At 48.3% G+C, this 27731-nt stretch overlaps 1 protein-coding gene across 1 annotated transcript; it reads right to left on the bottom strand.

The window, feature by feature from the left end:
- Positions 1-8193: 8193 nt before the first annotated feature.
- On the bottom strand, positions 8194-26878 carry LOC144946245 (solute carrier family 23 member 1-like). The gene is made up of 12 exons (XM_078875137.1): positions 26811-26878; positions 25075-25270; positions 23528-23685; positions 19933-20077; positions 18659-18840; positions 17896-18010; positions 16312-16468; positions 13775-14028; positions 11313-11477; positions 10028-10136; positions 9215-9310; positions 8194-8501 (listed from the first exon to the last, which is right to left on the bottom strand). The coding sequence occupies exons 1-12, from the start codon at positions 26876-26878 to the stop codon at positions 8194-8196; spliced, it is 1953 nt and encodes a 650-aa protein (XP_078731263.1).
- Between the last annotated feature and the right edge of the window lie 853 nt (positions 26879-27731).

The following is a 27731-nucleotide window of genomic DNA, read 5'->3' as shown; positions in this document are numbered from 1 at the left end:
GCCCTCTCGGCCAATCGTCATCTCAATCCCACTCTGGTTGATACAATTAGTTCCACTTTGGAAGGAGTCCACAACGGTTGTCCTATCGATGAACTGGGACCCGTCATGTGAACGTGTGCAAGTTTCGCCAGGGGCAGGTGCTATTATTTTGTGGCTGTTGATGACCGTTGTTATCGTTGTTGTCGGGTTAGCGGTGATTACGTTCAAAGGTGCGTTATGAATCGTGAAGTGCTGGTGAAACAGTCGGACAAGCTTCTTAAACCCCCCTGCCTCTGTCGATCGATCCATCCAGCCAGTGTGAATGGGCTCACCACAGTCAATCGACCACACTTGCTTGCGGTGGGGTAAAGTGTGGGTACTCGCTAACTATTTCAAGATGTTCATCGAGCGCGACAAATCCATGAAAATACTCTCCAGTTGAGGTTCTTCTATCAGTAGTAGCATTACCATTCATACGATGGTAAAATTCTGTAAAATGTAACTAAAATGATTAAAAAGCGATAATTGGCAAGTCCCCGTGTGTAACCTCACAAGGTGGAGATGGGGTTGGTGGATCATGGTGAGATGTAGCCAGTGCGAGACATCCACCTGCAGAGCAAAGCAGTGATGCCGGAAGAAAAGCAGTACAGAAAGTAGTTTTTGAGAGATGTATCCTTGCCCTCCGTGTGCTTTCTCCGGGCGCTTCGGTCCACTGATTGCATTTATTTATTTTTACTGCAAAAAAAATTGGTTGAAACAAAATTACCACGTAGGAACTTCCTGAGAATGAATCTTTAGCCGTAGGATAACAAACACATCGCCGCAAATTAGGTCAGGGCTGTGGACCTGTTTCCAAGAGTTCAAAACATCTGAATGTCGGACGGCCTATAGCAGTTGGTACATTCGCTTCTGAAACGGAGGTTTCGTTGGCTGAAACCCCACTGTGTTCTCAATAATAATGCACCACTTTGAGAACATGATGAAACGTCGACACAAAAGGATGCCACGTGGCTAAATTTTGAAAATGACCAGCAATTGCACGAAAATTGTCATGTTCCCTCAATGCTTTCCAGATTTAGTCTGCGTTGTGTTTATCTGACCCGTTCCGGTCAAAAAAGCACCGCCAAAGGCAATGCTTACGGATGGACAAAGAGGGAGATGATGACGATAATGGGCGTATCGAGTACACGTGTGTTTAAAAAAGAAAAGAGTAGGTGTGTTATAGACGACAGAGCAACGCGTTATGTTTCCTCCGAATCGAATCATCCGTGGTTGCGGCACCGATCTGGCCGGATCGAAGGAGGCTGAATCGAAGGGTTCACATCCGTGCTGCCCTACCCCGATGGATGACCGTCACCCCAGGGGATTGGCATCACGCGCTGCGGGCGTTTTTGAGATACGAGTCGTGGCCAGCCGATGGCAGTGCCGAATGTCGCCGCTGTCGTCTGCGCGAGCATTGCCTTTGGAATATCTTTCTGGGGTTTCCATGTTTCCCCTCTCCCCCCACCTGCAAAGCACTCGTGGGCCATATTGGACTAAACCAGTGGTTCTAAACCGTTACTGCAGCCTTGCACCCCTTTGGTTCTCGATCGTAAAAAAAAATACAATGTTAATAAACACATCGGGTTTGATGAAACAAAGTAATTAAGCCCGTGCTTAATTTGTGTTTCGATGATTTACCTTCTAAAACAAATATGGCCGTGTCTCGCACATCCAGAAAGGGCATCTCGTAACTCCAGGGGGTGCAGCGTGCACCCCAGGTCAAGAACCACTGGCCTAGACTTAGAACCACTGGCTTCGACTTAGAACCACTGGCCTCGACTTAAGAACCACTGGCCTACACTTAAGAGCCACTGGCCTCGACTTAAGACGTTTTCGGGCTCGATGAGGATTTCCGTGGCAGAATAATACTAAAGTGGTATTTATACGTCTTGTGCACATATTAAGTGTCGCGTAACCACTTACATCGTCCGACATTGATTTTCTACACATATAGAAGCGTACGTTTAAACGATTTAAATGCCGCTAATATAAATGTCCAAGTCACCAGCCACTTTGTTGAACTGTCATTTGTAGTCAGGTTCGCTTTTGAAAACTAAGTTAATTCATCTGTGGGCTTTGCCTGGTAGGATGTGTTTAGTTTTATTTGTCAGTAATTTGTTTACCTTTCTTGTACTTTGCACTCCTAGAATGTGTTGTCTTGTTTGTTGTCGTAACATTCTTACCCCGTGCCCCGACTGGACATCTGTGAAAAAGAGCTTTATAGCTCATCGGATTCGTCCTGCAGTAGAAATATTCTGATTCTGATAGTCGTAAGGTGACCGTTTCCAAAGCGGCAGCTCGCTTGTTGTCAGACCTGTCTCCGATAGAAGCGACACGATATCTTTCTGGAACTCCTTCGGCCAGCAAAGCATCGATTCACGACATTTTTGTGGAATGGAGCGAGAAGACAAAATGACAGCTGAACCACTCCAATAGCGGCGACTTGCATAGCTCAGTGGGCCTCTCAGGCGACAATGATACAGCGCTCCCTCAGGCTCTGAATATAGTGGCTTGCCATGTGTCCGCCATGTGATATGACGGTAGCCATTGTATCTTGGATGCGTTGAATTAAATGGCAAGCTCATGTTCACGGTCTTCTTATTTCGCGCAGTTATTGGTGACTGGGCTAAGACGAGAACAATTGCCTACATCTGAGAACCTAGATAGCTGTTATCGGACTCTGCACAACACGTTCGCTATGTATATATATCTGTTGGAACATCACAACTGGAAAACACAGTAAAATGTGTAGCTATGGCAGTTATTGAAGGCGGATCCGATATCAAAATTACGCTTTTTGAAAAGCTGAGCCTTATAATGAAAGGTAAAAGCGGCGTTGTGTCTGAATGAGGATGTGTTTAATGAGCGCGCCGTTATCCGCTTTGACGTTTCGCATAAAAAAAAAACACGTGCGGACACCGAAGAACAAGAATGGAACACAAAGGTCAAAAGTGCGCAAGGGAGGCAGGGAGGAGATGCACGCTTGGGATTTCACCGAGATGAAAAATAGGAGCACAGATTGGAGGAACGTATGCGAGTTAAAGGCATTGCTGTTGATTGCTTAAGGACAGCCGCCTTGGGCAGGACACGTTTTTGCAAGGACGACGACGATGATGATAATAACAACGATTTAAAGTTGTGACGCGCCACGCAGCGATCGCTCACTCGCGTCTAAAGAGAACGACTCGGAAGACGAGCGGGGACGGTAGCAGCCACGCGATGAGCCGACACCAATAATGAATTACCCAAGCTCTGCGGCCCTCTATGTATCGAGGTGGTATCGGCCAATTAATGAGTGTTTACATGTGGGAGTATCACCGGAGCACCCGGAGAAGACCCACGCGTGGAAAGGGGACAACACGCTATCCCACACACGGGAAGCAGATGGCGTCATGTTTTTGTTGTTGTTGCTGTACTGCCTTCTCCTGGCAGAGCCAGGGTAGGGCACCTCCTAGGCGCTCACGGGCAGGGAGTTCTCACAACATCTGCGTGCACTCCGCCAACCCTCGCTGCTGCCTCCACGGGACTGCACTGACAGTCGTGCCTCGCCACCGATGACCGACGGACGAGAGTAGCTTCTGACTGGCAGCCCAAGGAGAGAATGCGTCCGAGACGAGGTCTGGCACGCAGATGGAGTGTCCAGGGCTCCGCGGTGGCTCGGAGATGTTAACTACCTCGCCCGATATACAGGAGGTCATCGGTTCGATCCCGACCCTGACGCCTGCTGTACATTTGGAGTTTGCGGTGTCTCTCTCCCCGCAGTCGAATGGATTTTTCCTCCGGAATCAACATGCTTTTAGAGTGTTTGGCTGCTGTACAATTCCACGTGAGGATAAGCCACTTCGTTGAGCTATGATTATGGCCAGATCGCTTCTGAGAAAGAGCTGTTTAGCTCAGTGGGCATTACCTGGTGAAAAAAATATAGTTTAGTTATAGTTTATAGATCGGCTCCTGTGCTGGTTCTTGGTGGATCGTTATATCGCGCGATCCCGACGGATGGCGACGGCTGGGCTATCTGTTCATCCAGCAGTGGATTCCTCGTGGCCGATTATGAATGGAATAATCCATAATACACAGGGCCTGATAATTGATTTTTTTTACCCTTTTATCTGGCAACAAAATTGACACCTTTTTTTACAAGGAGTCATGTTTGCGTTGACCACAATACCTGCAGTCGGAATGCAAACAAAAAACATAACTCTGTTAATGTATGCACTGTCCTTGAAATTGTTTGGTCCACACCCGAGACAGATTTTCTTAGAGCCTAGTCTCACATGGTGTTGGACCAGATGACGCCAAAAGGCGCACAACTCAAGGACAATGCACCATCAGAGTATGAGAGCTCGGGGTAAGCATTTACACCATTGGAACCTCATTTGCCAGTAGCAAAATATGATAATAGTTTTTTTTACCCTTTTATCTGGCAACAAAACTGACACCTTTTTACAAGGAGTCATGAATACACAGGGCCCTTTGTCAATCCTCTGCTGGATGAGGTTGGTCAATAAGTGGTGACCCAGGACCGGTTCAGAAAGCAATTGCCGCTGCTGTTATCCCTGGTCGGGGTCGAACTCAGCTCGCCATGTTCGCAGTGGCATTCGCTCACCACTCCACTATAATAATAATTATAATTAAAAAATAAAACATTCCTACGAAAGCGTCCCTAAGTGCGAATACTATTTTTTTCGAGAAATGTTTAGTCAATTTCATATATGAGTGTTTGGCTCGGTGCCTCTGACATTATGAGCTCTATTCGCCAGCTGACCACTGATATTCAGCCTGTGTTTGACAGCGCCTAATGGTTGCATTGCAATAAGCTTGGATGATGGCAATGGGCTCTTCAGAATAACATTCCCAAATGCAGCTGCCACTCTGCCCTCTGCTGGTGAGCGGTAGTTTCAAGGGTTCGTGCGCTGCACTACGAACCCGGCCAACCGAGTTCGATTCCCGCTCACGGCCAACACCGGTGACGATTATCTCAAACGGTCCTGGGCCTCCCTTAGGTCGACTCAGCCTTGAAATGAGTACCTGGTTGGATGTGTAAACATCGCCACTCAGGAGACAAAGGCGGTCGGGCGTGGTGCTGTTCACCCATCGCTCGTGTGCCGTGCCGGCCTTCATAGGTGCTGCTCGCTAACAGCACTTGCCCCAACATTCCGTTGAAGCTATCCGGGGGATCTTTGTCTTTGCTGATATCAACCACAATCACAGCGATGTGTCGCAGTGCACTGAGTGTGTGTGTGCGGGCGCGCTAATGACAGGAAATACATAACACACATCGAGTTTAGACTCGCAAACACACAAGCTGAACTTTGTATTCCAAAGTACATATGGAACCCGCGTAGTCTGCAGATTCAGTGAGCTACAATTTGATCAAATTCTGAGTCTCCTTGCTCAGAATTTTGGGCGCCACGGTGGCGAGAAGTTAACTACCTTGCCTGGTATACAGGAGGTCGTGGGTTCGATTCCGACCCTGACGCCTGCTGCTGTATATTTGGAGTCTGCATGTCTCTCTCTCATCATCATGGTGGCTAGGAGAAGTTAACTACTTCGCCTGGTATACAGGAAGTCGTGGGTTTGATTCCGACTCTGAGGCCTGCTTGTATATTTGGAGTCTGCGTGTCTCTATCATCATCATCATGGTGGCTAGGAGATGTTAACTACCTCGCCTGGTATACAGGAGGTCGTGGGTTCGATCCCGACCCTGATGCCTGCTGTATATTTGGAGTTTGCGTGTCTCTCCCCCCGTCGTCGCGTGGATTTTTCTCCCGGTTCTCCGGGTTTTCCCTCCACATTTAGAATCAACGTGCGCTCAGAGTATTTGGTTGATATACATGGACACATGATAACCCACTTCGTTGAGCTATCATTCATGATAGCCAGGTCGCTTCTGAAAAAGAGCTACATAGCTCAGTGGGCCTTAGCTGGTAAAATAAAAAAATAAAATTAAACGTTCAAACCAACAATTCGTAGCACTCATCTCCATTGGCAAACGTAAACCATTTGTGGAAATTCCACATTCATATGGCAATCGCCACTCCATCCATAGGACACCCACCGCCGAATTACCATCATGCGCCTGAAGGAAGTCTGGCTTAGCTGACCCCAAGCCCAGTTTTGGAACTCACAACGTTCCATTTTGACCTCTACTATATCCTCCCCCTTCTCATTCTGTCTTCTTGGCAGTCCATCGAATGCCGATGATGACGCTGCTCCTCTTGCGGATGGGGGCAGGGGGGGGGTCGGCGTTTTTGTCGATGGTTGCCTTCTCGTGTGGCCGTGGAGGCCGATGCGAGAGCCGCACGTTCTGCTGCTGCTGCTGCTGCAGCTGCTGCTGCTACTGCTGCTGCAGCTGTTGCTGCTGCTGCAGCTGCTGGGACACACGCGGCGTGCGTCCCATGGCGTTATCCCAGCTGCGCGTTGGTGTCTCCGGGTGCGTCTCTCGCATCTCCTCTGTGAGACGGTGGGAGCTGAACCCCCTCTAGCACAGGTGGACTGCCAGGTGGACATGTCCAGCGCCAGCTTGTCCAGGCTGCAGGGATCGATGTTGCTTCTCTTCAGCAGATCCTTGCTGTGGTCTTTGAAGCGCTTTTGCTGTCCTCCAGAAATATATATGTATACACACACATCACCTGGACAAATGTAATGAGGAAGAGTTATTCTGTAACGCTATAGTGTAGAGCTGTCGATGTTAATGTTTTGCTATAATTTTAAGACCAATAGAAATTGAGCTTAGTTTGTATATTTATTCATATTTTGTTTTGATCCATTTAAAAATGTTATTCCAAATGTACCATCGCCGTCATGTTATTAGAAACAGTGTCTATTTGGAACTCTTCCAGAGCAGAACATCACCCCATGGGTTGTGGAAAGGCCCTTTGAAGGAGATATCACATAACTACTTTTGAGATCGCTTTGAGTTAGTTTTTTTATTGAATCACACGCAAAAACGCAATACATTCGTCAATAATACTGCGGTCTTAAAAATAAAATGTATATAGTAGACGACTGTTGTATACTGTTATATACTGTTACATACTGCCGCACTTTGACCAATGAAGGATGGGGGGGAGGCTGATAATTAAAAGGCACACAGCATACGATGTACTAAATCGTGCATATGGAAGCCACGTGGGTTGACGGTGCTGAGTGATTGTGATTGGTGGGGGGAGGGGTGAGCTGCCTGTCAATGGACGGTGTTGGTCTGCTTGGGTGTCCATGACGAGGGAGTATTCTTCCTCGCACGGCTGATGTTGATGCAGAGCGGCAACTGTGATTTTTACGATGAAATGGACGAGCCATCAGGGTGTAATGAGAATAATTATAATGTATAATGCGGATTCTATCCCATGATCCCAATGCGGAATGTATGAAAAGCAGGAAACAAAAACAGAACCGGGGCAACCGAGGAAACTGAAGACGGAACGCCACTTAAAAGAGATGGGTTTACAAAGCAGACTTCAATACATCTCATCGACTCTGCCTCACATCAAGTGGCAAGGCTTTCCATAGCTTGGGTACCACGCAAACAAAAGCCGCGATCACCAAAAGAGCACAACCTCGACCTTGGGAGTGCTGAGCAGGTGGAGATGAGAAGATCTGAAGGACCTTGATGGAAGAGCGTAATGGAGAGATAAGAGGACCGGTGTGATCTACTCACGGAACGGTGCACGTGATGTGAGCACTCAATCAGCCGCATTCTGAACTAGCTGGAGCCTGCCCAGTACTTTGCTCGGATATCCAAACAGCGTAGCGGAACGTATCGCTGTGATGGCGCCTACATCGTATTTGTGACTCGGGCATTAAGTCATTAGGAGGTGCGGGTACAGCAGTGGATCGAATCCATGTGCGTGGAGCTTTTGGTGATATCCCCTCATATGCGTGCGTTTTCTCCGTGTATTCCGGTTTCTTTCCTTCAACTTCTTTCGTACCCTACGTAGCCAACCGTGCTAATCGGAAGTGCACGCACTAAACACGCATTACAAAAAAAAGTTGCCATTCAATTGGATTTTCCCGAGGAGATAAACTGCTTCATTATGACCCCCACAGGTTCAAAATCTGTATGGGGCTGCTGCGTTGACCACTGCCTCTTTGGTTGACTTGCTGAAGATTACGCCACACACACACACACACGCGCGAGTCCAAATAGCCAGGTGCGCTTATCGAGAGTAATCAAAAATTCATGTCCACGTTTCCCATGACAATGGCATTGTTGGCTATGATCAAGTCGACGGGAATGCTGCCCGTGTCCGCGGCGGCTTCGCGAGGCCTTTCGCTCTCGCCCACGTGGTCAGCGGGCGGCCAAAACGGGAGCCATCGGGCCCATGACCTGGGCAGACGGGCGTCCAAGCGGAACGGGAGGCCGTAGAACTTCTGTTCGCGCGCGAGGCGCTCGGCCCTGCTGGGCCCCACGTCGCCACCGTCTGCGGCCGAGTGGCCGGCGCTCCGCCACTTGAGCAGCCCTCGTTCCTCCTCGGTGCCTGCGGGAAACCGCACATGCCTCGGTGATCTCGTCAGGGAGCGTAAACCACCACCACCATCATCATCATCACGCAAACAACGGTCATCCTCGCAGCAGCGGCTTTTGCTTCGGTGCCGGATTAAGCTAGTGCGGGGCCTGTAGCATTGGTTATAAAGGGGCCCTAAATTTAAAATAACACAAACATATAAAAACACAAATTTTTTACTTGCATAGTAAAGTAATTGTATTTTTTCATTTGCTATATAGCCAGATAATACGACAAATCGCTAACCTTAAACACCCAGTCGTTCATAAAAGTTGAAGGCGGTGTAGTACTATAGTAATAGAGCGAGTGCAGAATCACTGAACCGGAATTGATAGCTTGAAAGCATTTAGCACGGGGCCCTTGAAAGTGCGGGGCCCGTAGCTACTACATATTTAGCTACCACACATGTAGCTACCACATATTTAGCTACCACACATGTAGCTACTACATATGTAGCCACGACTACAGTGGATCGGTGGTGGAGTGACGAGCGAATGGCACCGTGAACACGGCGAGCCCGAGCTCGACCGCGGCCAGAGATAACATCAACGGCGTTCAATTTCTGAACCGGTCCTGCGTCCCCACTTATTGACTGGCAAGAACCGACCAGCATTCCACTTCATCCAGCAGCGGATTGACAAAAAGGGCTGTGTGTATTGTTGATTGTACGATTCAGAATCTCTGACCTGGAATGGTGACGTCCAACAGCAAACCCAGGAAGCCACCGACGAACATGCTGGTGGTGAGCAGCACCTGCAGGATCTGGTCAAGTTCTCGGACGCCTGCAAAGCGGAAGACGACAACTCCTCGCTTAACGCGCGGCCCTCTACACGCAAATCACAAGTTCGGAACCATGGGTGCACGCGAGCGCATTGTCAGAATCCTCATTCACTCTATCTCGCTGGTTTCCTATTCACGTGCTATAAAGAAGGGATCGTGCGCCCCAAGTGTCACCTTTTTGTATATATTTCCCCCCTCCCTCTTAAGGCCACGGTGTTATTGAGGGATGCGTTGAGTTGTTGTTTTGTTTTAGATTTGAAGCTTTCGTGACTGCAATGATTCATATTCTTAGGTTTTTTCGGTAATGTCACGTAGGTAAAACATTAAAAAGTAAAATAAAATAAAAATAAAAATCACGACGTTTCGGAGGCAACACAAGCTTCCGTCTTCAGGTGGTACCGTCACAGCCACGACAGCTGTATCAAGTAAATGAGAGATTGCAGGAGTTACCATGATATAAACGCAGTGGTAACTCCTGCAATCTCTCATTTACTTGATACAGCTGTCGTGGCTGTGACGGTACCACCTGAAGACGGAAGCTTGTGTTGCCTCCGAAACGTCGTGATTTTTATTTTTATTTTATTTTACTTTTTAATGTTTTTACCTACGTGACTTTACCGAAAAAACCTAAGAATATGTTGTTTTGTTTGTTTATGATTTACGCGTGCGCACCACTGCCAATGCGTCCGCATTGCCGTGTCCGTGAGAGGGGGCCTCACCGGTGTGGAGAATATCGGGGTTGTCCATGAGCCACCCAGGCACAGCCAGCCCAGCGAACGTGGAGAAGCCAAAAATGAAGATGTTTCGCGTTGAGTTCATGTCCACAAACTGAAGGCGAACAAACACAACGGCATCACCACGACCACCACCAACCCTACACGTGCACACCAGTCTTGTATTATATCAGTAGCACAAGTAGCTACACGTGTAGTAACGTGTAGTAGTAGCTACACGTGTAGTAGCTGCACGTGTAGTAGCTACACGTGTAGTAGCTATACGTGTAGTAACTACACGTGTAGTAGTAGCTACACGTGTAGTAGTAGCTACACGTGTAGTAGCAACACGTGTATTAGCTACACGTGTAGTAGCTACACGTGTAGTAGCTACACATGTAGTAGCTACATATGTCGCTGTGGGCCCCACACTTTCAAGGGCCCCACGCTAAATGCAAAATTAATTTGTGTGCAGTACTGCACTTCTATGCTCCAATATTTATGCTACTCACATTGACCGGCGTGGTGAAGTAGAGTTAAAAAAAGACATGAACCACGTGTTGTGGGGAGGCCCTCGTTCAGCGGTAGACTGACGAAAGGGCATACAATGTAAAACTAAACATTCGTGTGAGATTCATAATATCTTTTTAGATTCGGGCCACATAAGCAAAATCAATAATGAGTCACAATATTGACTGCGAAAACCGAGCTGTTAAGTCAACACGTGTGGTTCAGGACAGGTCAAATGTGAACATGTCCAAAGATCAAAGTCATATTGAGCCAAGATATTATAGAAGAGCGATGACTCATCACATTTTTTTTGTCGGGAGTAGTAATGAAGCCAGGATTGGAAAGTCACACGTAGTCATTTGTCATGAACTATTTTTTTTTAAATTGTGCGCCTTTTCACAACCAAGTCTTCAAAGGATTACAGCCAACTGGACGACATAGCGCCAATCGGCACTCGCCACGACGATTGTAAAATATGTACAAATGCAGAACCGTGCAACGCACCCTGGAAGCCTGCCTCAATGTTGTGAGCAATGCCCCCAGATGATCTTTAACAACCATTTCAGATTAATACGTGAGCACTTTGGTAATTGACTTCACGGGGACTGAGGTCTGTGGATTTTCTGTTAACCTCCTAATTGAAATACAAAAAAAAATGTGAAAAAATAACCTCCCCAGAATGTGAAGCGAAACGTCGGCCATCGTTCTGAGCAGTGGGCGCGCGGCGCGACCCAAACAACCACGGCGAGTAGCTGCGAGTGGCGCGCCGTGGGTCACTCGCCTGGAGGTTGGAGACGCCGATCGCGGCGATGATGCCGAACGTCACCATGAACATGCCCCCGATGACGGGCGTGGGGATGGTCACGAACACGGCGCCGACTTTACCCAGCATGCCCAGCAGCACCATCATGGCTCCGGCCGTCACGATGACCAAGCGGCTGCCGACCTGCGGACGAGACCGGAAAACGAGTTCATCGCTGAAGCCTCCAGATGGTGGCTCGCAGTGGCCATGTCTGAGAAGCCAAACATTTTGCTGAGATCCTGAGTTTGCATCTGGGTTCAAGCCACCCATGACTGAACTGGGTTTCCTCAAGCAGACCTTGGTGATCTCTCAACACTTTGGTGAATCATTGATGGTCGTTATGCACCTTGGTAACACTGTGTGCCGTGGTGGTCCTAAACAACTTTGTTAAATCCATGGCAGTTTCCGTGCACCCTGGTGCTTCTTAGTGGTTCCCATCCAGTATGATAATCTTCAACAGTCTTGATGAATCATTGGTGGCCACTATATATGGTGGTGAGATGTTAACTACCTCGCCTGGTATACAGGAGGTCATGGATTCTACCTCGACCCTGACGCCTGTATATTTAGCGTCTGCATGTTCTCCCCGTGGTCGCGTGGATTTTTTCTCCAGGTCCTCTGGTTTTTCCCTCCACATTTAGAATCAATATCCGTTTAGAGCATGTGGCTGCTCTAAATGTCCACGTGATGATAAGCCACTTCGTTGAGCCATCATTAATGGCCAGGTCGCTTCTGAAAAAAGTGCTGTATAGCTCAGTGGGCCTTACCTGGTGAAAATAAAATGTTTAGTTAATACCTTGACATCGTCTGCTCAAATACGCCTCCGTCTGTTTGGCCACGTTGCACGAATGGAGAACGTCCCTCCTGTACGCCGTGCCCTGCCTCTCTCCATCACGGCATCGTCCAGTCGACCGCCGAAAGACCCGTGGGTTCGTGAGATTTATCGTGACACTGGCCTAACCCTGTCGTGCCTTCTATGGCACGGTGGAATGCGGTTCTGGCCTTCACGCCAACGCGTTTTTGATGATAATGATGACGGTGATGATACATGTCAGGGGTGGAAGTGGGCCGGAAGTGGGCCGGAATAGGAGTGAACATTTGAATCCGACCGGGTTACGGAAAGAACCAGGGACAAATGCAGCGGAGGGTAGTCTCTGTGTGTTGAACTTCTTTTGCACCGTACGTAGCCAACCGCGCTAAACGGAGGTGCGGGGGAAGGACAACAAACTAAACACAAAAAGCAGTTCTAAAGAAATTAGTTTTCAATCTAGATTTAAAAAGTGCACATCTCCAGTGGCTTACTAATATCGGGAGGAAGAGCGTTCCAGACGGCCGCAGAAGCGCATGTCAAAGCGTGCGATGTGGTGACTGTCTTTGTTTGATGGCTAGCCAAAATCCACTGCTGCAGGCTGCTACGAGGATGACCGTGATGGTTTATGCGCCTTTACGAGATCATCATATTGTCGATCTATCCACACAGGATATATAATATAATTCGAAGAAGTCCGTCCGTCCCACTACGGATCTCCCAAACAGTACATGGTGGGAACACATAAACATACAATTGTGTATGAGGGTCTGCAAATACAGTACAGTATATACAAAACAAACGTGTAATTTTGAATGAACGTGCTTGCTGAGACGCAGCATCATTGTTTTATTTATCGGTCGATGCCCATGTCCCCCCCCCCCGCCCTCTTGCGCTCAGGATCATTTGGCACGGTCCAGATCTATCGGGCTGGGCAGCGAAAACGCGTATTCATTCGTCCCCTCCACAAATCTTCCTCCCCATTCACAACCCTATAGAAATATCCATTGACGCGCCCTATATGGACCCTCGGCGATCATTACGGGTTCAAAGTATGCAAAGTATGATCTGTGTTTTGATTTAGTGCGCTGATCTTAAAGGTGCATTGAAAAATGTTGATACTCCGACTGATGCTCCTTCTGTTGTGGAGTGACTCATGCAGCCAGCTATGGCTGCAGAGTTTGGTAGTACATGTTGTTGACGACGTTTATTGTGAAAATTCGGTCACAGTTCCTATGACCACTGTTTCATTGCTTTTATGGCTTTATTTTGGTGATTTTCGAAAAGTTTTTTGGTTTGGCCATGTTTGTTTGTTGTAGTACAGAGTTAGACTGATGGCCTTAATCTAAGTTGTCTTGTGGTTGTTGTTGTTTGACTTGCATCCCACTGGGATATTTGCACAGGGTTGGTGTACGGTGATTTTTTTCTGCAATATTCTGCTCTCTTTTCTTGGATTTTCTGTTTGCACTTAGTCACTTTAAGATGTTTTCTTGTTCATGTTTTAGTTTTATGTTTGTTGCGGTTGCACCCGATTCAAGAGCCGAATGGCTCACAGGGCTATACCTAATGAATGAACTTTGAACTTTCTTGATAAACCCTTGGCGACCCTCGTCCCGTCCGCCCGCCCGCCCACCTTTGTGATGCCTATCGCGCCGATGTTTTCGCTGTACGAGGTGGTGCCGTTGCCCGTGCCCCAGGCGCCCGCCAGCAGACAGCCGATGCCCTCCATGCCGATGCCGCGGTTCACTGCGTGGCGCGGGGGTGGCGGCGCGCCCACGAGACGGGCACAGGCGTAGTAGTCGCCCACCGACTCTACGATGGAGCTCACGATCCCCGCCAGGATGCCCAGCACCCCAGCGGCGCTCACGGTCGGTGCGCCCCACTGACCTGCGGAGTAACAAAGGCAAAGATCCCCCGTGTAGCCTTAACAGACCGTTGGGGCAAGTGCTGTTAGAGAGCACCTATGAATTATTAGGTTTTATCGGTAAAGTTAAGTAGGTAAAAAATTAAAATTAATAAAAGTAAAGTAAAATAAAAAATAAAATAAAAATCACGACGTTTCGGAGGCAACACAAGCTTCCGTCTTCAGGTGGAACCGTCACAGCACGATTGCTGTGTCAAATTAGAGAGAAATTCCAAGAAATTTCAAGTGAGAGAGATACAGCAATCGTGCTGTGACGGTTCCACCTGAAGACGGAAGCTTGTGTTACCTCCGAAACGTCGTGATTTTTATTTTATTTTTTATTTTACTTTTATTAATTTAAATTTTAATTTTTTTTACCTACGTGACTTTACCGAAAAAACCTAAGAATATGAATCCTTGCAGTCACGAAAGCTTCAAATCTAGCACCTATGAAGGCCGGCACGGCACACCAAGGGGGTGGGTGGGCAGCACCATGCCCGGCCGCTTCTGTCTCCCCAGTGGTGATGTTTACACACCGGACCAGGTACTCATTAGAGGCTGAGTCGACCTAGGCGAGGCACATCACCGATTACAAAAATCGTCACGGATGTTGGCCTTGAGCGGGGATCGAATTCGGGTCGTTGGGGGTTGCGGCGCAGCGCGCGAACCACCACGCTGCCACTCCCCACCGGAGTAATGCACGCACATACACACACCTATGAGTCACATCATCACCATCATCATCACGGATCCATTGGCAGATAGTCCGTTTGATGTCCACTGCACATTTCGTCATTTGTTTCCACTTCCCTCTGCCTTGTGCCAATATAATCAAGTAGTGGACACATCTTTCTGGCACCAATCTCGAATGTCGTCAAGCCATTCTTTGTTAGGCCTTCCTCTCTTTCCAGGTTCACCTATGAGCGGTCCACCCTAAAATCGCATCCACCGCACAAACCGTGGCAGATTCGGATACCCTGATACACAAATGGAAAATTAAAATCTCCGGTGTGCGCAACTCTGGTCTTTCAGAACAGACCGTAACAACGTATAACGACGAAATGCGCCGATCCACAAATACGTAGGAGACATCACAGCGATCCGCTACTCCGCTTGCTCCTCACTCGGTTATCTGGGATTTACCATCTGAATGTGAAATTGTAGTCGTTCGAAAGAAGACGTGGTTTTTTTTTATTTAAAGCTTTCGTGACTGCAGGGATTTATATTCTTAGTTCTTTGGGTAAAGACCTTACCGAAAGAACCAAGAATATGAAAAGTGTTTGTTTGTGGTTGTTTGTTAGAGAGGGCTTTTTGCAAATTGTACATTCCGTGCTGGACGATCGGTCACGGTGTCGAGCGATCACCCATTAAACACTGCTTGGTGTTTACACACAATTCACAGTGGTTAGCGTTTTAGATTGGTTATTATTTACGCATTGGTTAGCGTTCACACGTAATAACACCGCGGTTACTCGGGTTTGCCACCTGCTCGGATTTTGACACGGACCCGTCTGGGATTGGCATCTGTGTTCGTGTGGCAGGAAATTGCGTTGAACTATTATTTCTGGCTAAAAACTCCGCGGTGCTGATAGACCCTCGGGCGAGTGAGAGATACGTCAGAGTTTGGTGCGTGGAAAAATTGTCAAACGGAGCACTGATTCGTGTTGACACAGTGGTCAGTCAAAGACGAGCAGCTTCATATTTGCAAGTGATAGGTTCACAGTGTTGACATCATCTTACTCTATTTAAGACCGGAAGCCGGAAGACTTCTTCACAATTCTTGCAAATCGCTTGATGAAGCTGGTTGTAATCGCCAGCGAAACGTCGTTACACAATTGTGAATGTTGGGAGTGGGCACGCATCACACTGATGTGCTCAAGTAATCGCTAATTGGCACGTTTTGTTCACGTGATGAACCCGAATAAATTGTCTGTGTCGGGTGGTGGTGGGTTAACGACACATTAATATTTACGCGATCCAACCCCCCCCCCCCACCCAAATAGAGCCTTTAATATGAATGCAGCGGTCAGCATTAACGCTGCGGCTCTGTCTCCACACCGGTTGCGATCAGAACCGGCCCTAGACCTTTGGGGGCCCTAAGCAAAATTTGGTTGGAGGCCCCTTTGATGTATGATTTTTTTCACTCACTAGCTAGCAGTGACTCTAGGGGGGCCCTCTGCTGGCCACGGGGCCCTTTGCAATTGCAAGGGTCGCTTAGTGGCTAGGCCGGCTCTGGTTGCGATGAACCCTCTTGCTCCGGGCTTCACCTGGGTAGGGGAATCGGAACCAGGGAGATTTCTGCAGGGCGGCTGCCCTCACGTCTGTGCGGGCGACGTGGCCGTAGGCTTGTGGGTCGCTGGGGAAGACGTCGCACACCGTGAGGATGTAGCAGAGGAGCCACGAGATGCCCATAGCCAGCAGCACCTACGTACGGTGTCAAAGAAGCTCAACAAACGTACGTATCACACAGCACCTGCGGCGACGAGGCAAGCACAAATAAGTAATATTTTAGAAAAAGTTTTTTTTATAAAACACGCTGTAATGAAATGTACCGTTCTAGTAATGGAAGAACTCCACGACTCCAGGAAGTTGGGCCCGAAGCTTGCCATAACGTAAGGAACCGTGGTCAATTACAGGCAACGTCAGTTTACCGTGGACAATTAGACCCAAGCCGAAACATAGCATATAAAAAAGATTGTTAAAAAGTATTTTTATTTTATTTTTTGTCATCAGTATACCAAGTTTGCAGTCGATGCCACATTGGGAAGTGGGTTAAAATTGAGTTACAAGATTTGAGGTTACAACAACAACGACGACAACAACAACAGACAGAGTGAGTTAATAGAAGACGTGTAATAATAAAAAGCCACCCTTCAGACACTTAGGCTCAAGGCCGACGCTAAGAGGGCGCCGGAATGGGCCATGCCCCACCAAATGTTCCCAAGTTTGGCCCAACCCAAGTTCACTCTCCCTCACTGTTGTGGTGGCCCCCACATAACAGCTCTACTGCCCCCCCCCCTCGACCTGAGAAGATCTGTAGCTGGGACAGCTTAGGCCTAGGGTGGGCCACCCATCCTGGCTTTCCCAGGATCATCCTAGATTTGAAGCTTTCGTGACTGCAAGGAATCATATTCTTAGGTTTTTTTCGGTAAAGTCACGTAGGTAAAACATCAAAATTAATGAAAATAAAATAAAATAAAACAAAAATAAAACAAAAATTATTTGTATTTATTTATAAATCATTATTTATTTTATTTTCATTAATTTTGATGTTTTACCTACGTGACTTTACCGAAAAAACCTAAGAACAGAATCATCCTCTTTTTGAGGTAGCTGTCCTGGAACGTTGGTCACAGGCACGAGATGGTCAGGGTTCAGCTTAGCCTACACATACATTCTGTCTGGGGTCAATACAACGAGGACTAACTTATGGGGAAGTAAACAGCTGTCTTCTTGAGAAAAAAGGTTGGAAATGTGGAATTCTCATCGGTGGTAGTCAGGAGAAACGTTTACTTTGTCTGAAACTCAGTTCTGATCTGGATAAAGGAAGACCAACTGCTATCATTCGGTGAGAGCAGTGGTAACAGTGGTCCGAGTTATATTCCTCGCCACGGCTAACATCAGTGTTGAATGATATCACATTCGGTTCTAGCAACGCTCACTCCCCCTCACCAACCAACTTAGCCAGCGTGGAGAAATGTGGTCAAATAACCCCCACGAACGAAAGGGCACGTGGAAGCCTTCATCGAGCAGAGGACTGAAACGGCTGTAATATTATTGTACTTACGAAATCACAATCAAGGCAGTATACACGGGCAAGAACAACACTACACAAACTATTTAAAACTTACCGGTAATAACTTGAATGCTTGGAACCATTTTATCCGACAGCCTTTGTTGTAGGTGGGGAATGGCAAAGCCAGATTCTTCATGTACTGGGAGAATAGCACGATGAGAAAAATGGTCCTGCATCCCGGCGGAGAGAAGGAAACAACAGCCACGTGCTTACGCGTAGTTCTCCCTGGCTCGCTGATGTGTGCACGCGTCTCCCCCCCCTCCCCCCCACAGGTTCCAACTTGCTCCCCCAAATTTTCCTGACTTGCATTCTCCGTCTAAGCCTCGCGAGAGAAGAACCCCCAAGACCCACGCCACGCTCCATTTGAATTTCCACTTTCCCTTCACTCGCAGTGCCCGACAACAAACTAGACACCAAAAGCGGTTCTAAATAAATTTATTTTTTCATTATAGATGTCAAAGTGCACTGCTTTAGTGGCTTCCTCAATATCGCGTGCACCTTGCACTTCTTTCGCACCGTACACAGCCAACCATGCTAATCGGAGGTGCGGCGGGAAGAGGGCAACAAACGGGTCGCAAAAAGCAGTTCCGAACAAATGAGCTTTCAATTTGGATGTTTTTTCAGTGCACAGCTCCCAATGGCTTCTTAATATCGGAAGGACAGAGTGTTCCAGAACGGCCGCACAAGCGCACGTGAAAGCACGCGCGACGCGGTTGACCGTCCTTGCTCGACGGTTAGCCCAGAAGCCGCCGCTGCTGCTGCTGCTGCTGCGAGCATGATCACCGTCGCGAGAACCGAGATCATCCGCGCGTGCTCACATGGCCGAAATCCCCCAGTGCGTCCCGGCGTCGTTGCTCGCCACTTTGAAGAGCGAGAGTCCGATGAGGGACACGGTGGGCGCCACGCACAGCGGTCCCACGAAGCGCAGGACGAAGCCTACGAGGCCTGAGAAGCCCAGAACGATCTCCACGGTGGAGGCCACCAGCACGGCGCCCTGGACCTGCGGAAGGCAAAGGAATGACTGAACTGTACGACGTGGAAAACTTCGATTTAAAGCTTTCGTGACTGCAGGGATTCATATTATTGGATCTTTCGGTAAAGTCACGTAGAAGAAAAAATAATAAAATAATAAAAATAAACAATAACATTCTCATGACGTTTCGGCCACAACACAAGCAGCCATCCTCAGGTGAAGAACAGGTCTGTCGGAAAGACAGCGTCCTAAGCTGTCTTTCCGTTCTTCACATAGAAAACGTTGAGCGTTTTTTGTACTCACCCCCCCGACTCCTTACTGAGAGATGCCAGTAGCCAGACAAATAGAAAGAACGGAATTACATATTAACCCTTTCCCGTTCCGAGATGTCTGCAAGTTGCATGGATGGGTCCCGTTCACCGCTGAATCTCGGAATGCGCGTTAATTTTATTTAGAGAGGCGTGGCGCCGCTGTTTTATTTTAAGACATTGTAATCACCGCGGATAACTGTCGTGACACGACCGCACTGTATGATAGCTGGCGCCCAGTTGTGCCACACGCCCTCCCATCAATGCCCTTTTATTTCCGAATCCGTTCCGATGACGTACGTGCACGCCACCGTGCACGTCATCAGAAATCGAAAGGGTTGACAATGTGCAAAAAGACGTCTTCTCGACTGCAAAAGTACAATTCGATGTCTCGACGTGCTTGGCGTGTCAAGGTGACAGCACCGTTCTGACACCGTTCCCCAATGACCAGCCCCCACTGTGCTTGTGTATTCATGCACATGGGGGGAGCGGTCGGGCAGTGGTTGGCGCACCGCGCTACGAACCCGACGACCCGAGTTCGATTCCCACTCACGGCCAACGTCGGTGACGATCATCTGACCCCATCCTGGGTCTCCCCTAGGTTGACTCAGCCTCAAAACGAGCGTATCTGGCGCAACGTGTAAAACCATCGCCGCGGGGTGACAAAGGCGCTCGGGCGTTGTGCTGCCCACCCACCCCCTCGTGTACCGTTCCGGCCTTCATAGGTGCTCGCTAACAGCACTTGCCCCTACAGTCTGTTAAGGCTACACGGGGGATCTTTGTCTTTGTGTGCGTGAGCGAGCGAGCGTGCCTCCCGCATGCGCGAGTGCCAGTTCTCCTCGTGCTCGGGGCTCGTGATGTTGAGCGGCGTCTCGGGGCACTTCCACTCGGGCAGGGAGAGCAGCGCCACCGTGGGCGTCACGAACGCAAAGGTGCCACCCTGCAGGATGGGCAGCCTTTGTAAGGCAGCCGCGCACACACACAGGCAATGCAGCACACGCACACACACACACAAGCAATGCAGCACACACACACACACAGGCCAATGCAGCACACACACAGGCAATGCAGCACACACACAGGCAATGCAGCACACACACAGGCAATGCAGCACACACACACACACAGGCAATGCAGCACACGCACACACACACACAAGCAATGCAGCACACACACACACAGGCCAATGCAGCACACACACACAGGCAATGCAGCACACACACAGGCAATGCAGCACACACACAGGCAATGCAGCACACACACACACAGGCAATGCAGCACACACACACACAGGCAATGCAGCACACACACAGGCAATGCAGCACACACTCACACACACACAGGCAATGCAGCACACACACACACAGGCAATGCAGCACACACACAGGCAATGCAGCACACGAACACACACATACACAGCCAATGCAGCACACACACACAGGCAATGCAGCACACACAGAGCGAATGCATTGCACACCGCCAATGGAGCGCACACGCACCGCACATGCACCCAGCCAACGCAGCACAGAAGCAGTGCACACACACACAACCAATGCAGCGACAACACAGCACACACGCACTCTAACGCTGTACAATTAAAGGCTGGATGTGTAATATTGAAATGCTTTACAGGCGAGAGTGTGAATCGGGGGGGTCAGGTTTGCGTGTTTGCCAAGTGATGACGGAATCTATGAGCCGCGTTCATTGACGCATCGGCGGTGCAGCAGCACGATGCTTCGAGTCAAATGTAACTCGCAGAGGGACGGGCGTGCGCTGAGGTTAATTGAGAACGCGTGATGGTGTAACGCGCGTGCATTGTTGTCTTCAGTACAGGTACAGAGGCATCATTTTACCGGGGAATTAAACAAATGGACCGTGACAAATCCGGCCCAACTTTTGTATATAAGGGACCCCCCGCTCCCTCCCCCCCACACACACGCGCGTGATTGAGATGCGGGGAGAGACAACAGCAGAAGGACATCAGCCACGAGAAGCTGTTCCCAACATCCAGCGTGGAGCGGACCGCGGGGAACAGCGTTGCTGAATGCTGTAGAAGTCGCGTGGCATTGCGTCACAAAGAGGCCGGGGGTGGCCACGTGATTCTGAACTTGTGGTTTGTTATAGAGCACGCCAGGGTTGTAGATGAAGAGTCCCCCTGGTGTGTGGATTTCGGTGGTCGTCTGGGCGCGGATGAGAGACGAGGCGAGGTCGGGACAGTTACAGCAGCTTGGGGTTAGTAGCCAATCGGTTAGCGCGGTCGGCTACAGAGGGCGCAAACGTTCTACAATGAGGCTGGTGGCCTCTAGCTCCATCGTAGGGGGGGGGGGGTGCTACAAGCGTTGTCGCAGAGCCCACAAAGCTGATAACCCTCTGTCACTGCTTGACTCGTGCCGTCAATAGCCCAACATTGTACAGGGTGGTACAGATGTCTTGTGAACTCCAAATTAATTGACTCTCCAAACGTTTTTTTTTACTTTGCATATTACATTTTTTTTTATTTTAAATAAACCTTGCTTAAAAATGTTTGAGCATTTTAAATGGGGAATTACAAGACAGCTGGGCCACCCTGTACCGCCCAGCGTGGTCATTGTGGCACCTGTGAAATGAGAAAGGGGTGATCCAGCATTGCTGTGTGTACTGCATCCCAAGAGGAGCTAAACCCGTGCCGAGGTAGCTTCAAGGTTTGCCTGAGATGCCACACACAGAGCTGGTGATGGCGAGGAGTGCCATCTACTGGAGTGGGGAGGTGACAAGCCATGGTCACCGCTGTGCACCTGGTGGCATTACTGCCTTACGGGAGGAGCGTGTGTGATCGAAGAGGGTTTAGGAAGCCCAACGTCTCCCAGAAGTCTGGAGACGCAGCGAGAGCAGACGAGTGAAATCGTGAGTGTGAAACCTCGCGTGACTTGCACGACTGTGGAGGATGGTGGAGAGCAGCGGCAACACCCCCCCCCATATCCGGATCGATGGGCAAAACGACCTCCAAGGGTCAACGATGGCCATGGCTGCGTTTTCCGAGAGCGCGAGTTCGGAAATGCGCTAGGACCAGAGGTGTGAGTGCTTTGGATGCGAGTGTTTTTTGAGCTCCCCGTTCCCCCTACATCACTGGATGAGAGGTTCTTCTAGGGATGGTTTGCCCCTCTCTATCGGTGTGGATGAGGGGTTCTTCTAGAGCCATACTAGGAGGTTTGTTTAATGTATAATAATGTTTTAGTAGTCGAGCAAGGTATGGTCATTAGAAGTTTGAACGGCGTGGATGATGTGTTGGCCATTTCATTTGCTATAACAACTGTTCCTACCCCACGTCTCCTGTTCTGAAGTTGTCTACCACTAGGTGTCGGACGAGTACACTTCAACAAAACGGCATCGTTGCAAGAGAAGGCAACGTGTATTATATTGCATGCGAGGCTAGATGTACATCAAGGCCGTAATTATAATATATATTGGGGGGGGGGGGACACATATTGGGGGGGGGGACACATCCCCCCCCCCCCCAATATTCAAATATGCTAAAAATGTCCCCCCCAATATATTGCTATTAAAATATTTGTAGTATGCTATGTAAATAAAAAAAAACAATTTGCTCAAACTTGGCCACAATATCTGGACTTGTCTTCATATAAATAAATGCATAGATTTCTGTTTATATGATTGTGGTTATGGTTGTACTTTATTAATCCCTAATCTCTGCCATTACATACAATGAATCAATAAATGTAAAAAAAGTAAAAACAGAGCAATTATTGTAAAAAATAAATAAATGTCCATCCCATGTGTTAGTGAATTCTTTTTTTTATTTTAGGCAGGAAATTAGTTTTCAAATTCATATATTTTTCTGGGTTGGGACCCCCAGACACCTTGCAAGATTTGGTCCCCCCCAATGTTGACTCCATGGCTACGGCCTTGATGTGCATTATCTGCATGAAACGAGTGTCAAAGATCGCGTGGTAAAAACGTTGGCTGGATCGCAGAGCATTCTGCACTGGTATTGTAATTTTAAAAAAATACGGAAAAAAACCACACGCCGGTTGTTTTGTGGAGAGATTTCTCTTCTGACACCACACGCTTTTGGCGCATTGGGTAGATCACCCGCGTACGCATTGCACATCTCCTTACAGTTCCCCCTTCATTGGCTATACGAGATCATCACCTGGTAGCCGGCAAAAAGTTCCTTTTTCGGGGCCAAACCTCTCGTCAAATCGCGTCGGATGTGTAGATTTGTCAACTCGATCATTCGAGGGCCCTTTCCCAGTGAGAAGTAACGAGCGTCACGCGAAGACACTAAAGACGCACACATTTTGGCCACTTTCTTACCCCCCCTGCCCCCCCCCCCCCAGCAGAGTCCGTTTTGACGAAGGACAAAGATGAGCGATGACCCCCCCCGCCCAGCTCCGCCCGCCCCGCACCTGACGCCGAAGTTGACCTGGAGGAGAGTGCACAGGCCGGACACGAAGAAGATGGTGTTGATGAGGTACGCCTTCGCCACGTCGTCGTGGCTGATGCACAGGTGCTCCGACAGGATGAACGGGATCGCCACGATGGTGCCGAATGCCGTCAGGAATTGCTGCCACCATCGCCACCCGTGATACGAGGGGGAGGAGGTTACGGACAGGGCAGAGCGTCACCTGTTCTTGCCATCAGTGTTATGTTCACTTCATTTTGGCAGTATCCAAAATGACGAAAAATAACAAATGGGGTTTACCCTTTCTGGCAATTAAACGGGTGCTAAGATGTTCAAACACCAAATAGAGACATTTTTGCAAGGCATTAAGTCCGCATTAATCACGCATACTCATGGCAAAACATGCTCTGGTAATGTATGCATTAAATTTCGATTTAAAGCTTTCGTGATTGCAGGGATTCATATTATTGGATCTTTCGGTAAAGTCACGTAGAAGGGAAATAATAAAATAATAAAAAATATTAGGATCTTTCTAAAAGCCACCACCACTGCATGAGCATTTTTTTGTATTTGCATATACGTATTCTTGAATATAAAAAAAAACTCGATTCTGACACAAATGATCATTTTAGATATTTCGCACTCCTTGCCCCTCTTACACTGAAGTAAACTTCCCCTTCGCATTAATCTAGTGGCTCTTAACCTGGGATGCACGCACCCTCTGAGGTTGCGAGATGCCCTTTCTGGGGGGTGCGAGACATGCTCGTGTTTTTTTTTAGAAGGTAATTCATCGAAACACATTTTAAGCACGGGCATACAAGTGCAACAACTTTGTTGCACCAAACCCCATGTAGTTAGTCACATTCAACATTTTTAATGATCGAGAACCAAAGGGGTGCAGGGCTGCAGCATATGTTAAGAACCGCTGCATTAGGCAGCCCTCGCACCTTACGTTCTTCATTTCAAAGCTGACTTCTTCGCTAATGCCCATTCCCTCCACGTGCCCCTCTTTCACGGTCACTCAACACCTCGTCCCTTGCTACCGCTTTCAAAACCACGTAAATCGCCTTGCGCTGGGACCGCTCTACACGAAGTAAAACATGCACACCAACCGGTGCCCCCACAGAACTTCAATGCGTGCTTCCACCCCCCATATGAAAGATGCCGTGCTACTGAATTATGCACAACCCTGCCAAGCCAACCCCTCGCCTCCCCCAGTTGCCAGAACAGTTCTCCCTGGACAGAAGCTCACTTCACTCTGCTGTCGGGATATGGAACTGCCTCCCTGGACACATTGTCGGCGAAATGACTGATTCCGGTCTCCAGGCCTTCAAATGCCGAGTACGTGAACATCGAACTCCACCGCACGCAATGTAGGGGCTGAGTCTTTGAGCTGCAATGGACCAATGATTATGCCGATAAGAAGTTACTAATATCGAATATGGCTATTGTTGACAATTGCACTCAAAGTAAAACAAAATGCGTCGTTGCACCGGCAGTTTTCATCGCTAATGCCACAGCAGTGTTGTGTGTTGTTTTTGTTTGGCTCACCTGTAGGCCAAGTACAATGCACAGGTACCACGGCGGGGTGTCGTAGACGCCGTACACCACGGCTCCTTTGTCCTTGGTCAACCCATCCCCTCCATCCGAGCATTCGTCGCACGCGCCTGATCCCATCTCGTCGACGTGAGAATCTTCCATTGGTCTGGTGTTTGAAAAATGCGTTGCTTTAACCAACGAGTTGCATCTGCGAGGGCCAATTCATTGGGTAATTTTCTAAATAAATTATTGTTTAGTAAGTGTAGTGGAATGTAGTTTTGTAATAAAGTGTGCAACTTCTACAGAAGACGAAAATACAACGGTCTCTAAAACAGACAATACATCTGCAAATTTTCCAAATAGTGCAGAATAGTTTCTCTACCCTATGCGGTACCAAGCAATGCCCCCATCTGATGGTATATCAGCAGGAGGTGATGTCGCTTGTTTTGCACAGCATGCTTGACAACAGTTTTGAGATAAGTAGCAACAAGGTGTGGACCAAGCAGCTTTATATTTTACAAGCGGTCATTTCCACGATTACTGACGTACATTTCGGACGTCGTAAAGATGTCCAGTAACCACACGTGTCATCGTCACGAAGTGGCTTTACTTGGGCGACTTTCAGGACTGGAATTCAAATATCAACGCTCCAGCTGTTTTAAGGGAGAACTGTTAAAACGCGACCACTGTCAGACGTACCCAAACGGATGATTCCATCATATGCTGACATGGTGACTGTGCAATCCATTTCATGTGCGTTTCAAGCCGTTGACCCATTCCCATAACTCAAAACAATTTGACGTCAACGCGATGTCCTGCTCAGTTGAGCATTGAGGCAGCGGCTCTCTCCTGTTGTACAGCCCTGAGGCCAGTCATTGAAATTCCACTTTCCTCTCGTGGGTTTGAGTCTCTCTCCATTAGTCGGCCACTTGTTTACTTTGCCACAAAGTGCAACTCTTTGTTTTCTTCCCCATTTCACCCAGCTGGATCATGGGCCGACTCGACCCCCGCTCCAGGATTTGAACTCGTAACCTTCCCGTTGCAAGCCGCTTGGCTTTACCATTGACCCATTATATAAATAAGCGCTATTTCCTAAATCATTAGCTAAACTCGCAAGTGACACCAGTTATTTATTACTGGGATGATTACGAACTTTTGACCTGCCTAATTTGTGAAACTGCAAAAATGGTTGAGACATTTCGACCATAAAGGCATTCATCGCCGCGTCACCGACACGGGATGCCTCCACCGTTACGGATGGCCTGCGTAGGCACCAGGCCCATCGAGAGGAGCAGTGAAACCCCATTGGCAGGTGTGCGTACAGTTCTGTCACAAACCCAGTCACCGGTGGCCCTGTGACTTACTTGTAAGTAATCATGCAAGCATTCGCGATGCTGTGTTTAATAGTCTTACATGGCGAGGAAGAGGAGTGGGGGATGTCATTATCATAATCTTATCTGATCTTAGAGAAAATGGCATGGCTGTTCAGATAAGCGTTGATTGCACCATGAGGTTCCGTTTGATGTATGCACTAAATACTGTTCAACCTCTGGTCTTTCGAAGTGTAGATTTGTTTTTCTTACGTTCAGAATGCGTCACAGCAGATAATGCGCAACATGCACTCTAGACATGTCCACGTGAGGTGTAGAATAGCCATATCACGCGTACGAATTTTGCTGCACACTCGATGAGCGGCAGCCAGATGCATTGCCGTTGACTTGACCCGAAGGCGGTTGTTGCAGTGGCACCGAGGAGAGGCTGGTGAACCCGAGGCGAGAGCCTGACGCTGGTGGTTGACGAGACCCGAGAGGTTCATGGCGAGGCCAGAATTTGTGCAAATGATTCTGGTTACTCGACCTGCAGAAAGTGCAATCGTCCGATTACTCGACCTGCAGAAAGTGCAATCGTCCGATTGCACTTTCTGCAGGTCGAGTAACCAGCAGAAAGTGCAATCGTCCGATGGGTCGACACTGTTTTAAAAATCGCTCTTCCTTTTTTTTTTATAGGGGAGGGTGTTGTGTTTTGCACAATGTCCAAGTGTAATCTTTTTTTGAGCACGGTTAGCTACGTGCGCGCCAAATCGCACCTCCCCGATGATCACGATTGGCTAAGTACGGTGCGAAGCGAGTTACAACATGCAATAATGCAACGTTTATCTCCCACGTGCCGGCGAGCGTCAGGAACGGAATGCGTGTTCCGGGTGATTATTGTGAGAAACATTTGCGTGGTTGTAAAAAATCCACTGCTGGATGAGATTTTCGCCGTGCCGCAAAGGGTCACCCCGGGACTTGTTTGCACAAACTTCACTCTCAATACTATGAGACATCTCTCGATTTAAAGCTTTCGTGACTGCAGGGATTCATCTTCTTGGTTCTTTCGGTAAAGTCACGTAGAAGGGAAATAATAAAATAATAAAAATATTATTTTTTTATGTTCACATTTTATTATTTTATTATTTCCCTTCTACGTGACTTTACCGAAAGAACCAAGAAGATGAGACATCTCCTTTACCAGTGGCAAAATATAGTAATAGGTTTTGACCCTTTCAACTGGTACAAAAACTGACACCTTTATACAAGGCATCATGTTTGCAATAACCACAACACAAGCAGTCTTTTGCACCAGTTGAAAGGGTAAAAACCTATTACTTCACTCTCAATGTTGGGTTG

This window comes from Lampetra fluviatilis, chromosome 40 (assembly GCF_964198595.1).
Source record: "Lampetra fluviatilis chromosome 40, kcLamFluv1.1, whole genome shotgun sequence".
In the NCBI taxonomy this organism is placed as follows: domain Eukaryota; kingdom Metazoa; phylum Chordata; class Hyperoartia; order Petromyzontiformes; family Petromyzontidae; genus Lampetra; species Lampetra fluviatilis.
The sequence above is the reverse complement of the archived record's forward strand: the minus strand, read 5'-3'. Positions and strand labels throughout refer to the sequence as shown.

Excerpts from the sequence above, each read along its gene's own strand:
- LOC144946245 (XM_078875137.1), bottom strand. The coding sequence starts at position 26,878 with ATGAACCTCTCGGGTCTCGTCAACCACCAGCGTCAGGCTCTCGCCTCG. Across the intron at positions 25,271-26,810 it reads GGTTCACCAGCCTCTCCTCG|ATGCAACTCGTTGGTTAAAG; the intron begins GTGCCACTGCAA and ends TGGCCCTCGCAG. Across the intron at positions 23,686-25,074 it reads GCATTGTACTTGGCCTACAG|CAATTCCTGACGGCATTCGG; the intron begins GTGAGCCAAACA and ends CGATGGTGGCAG.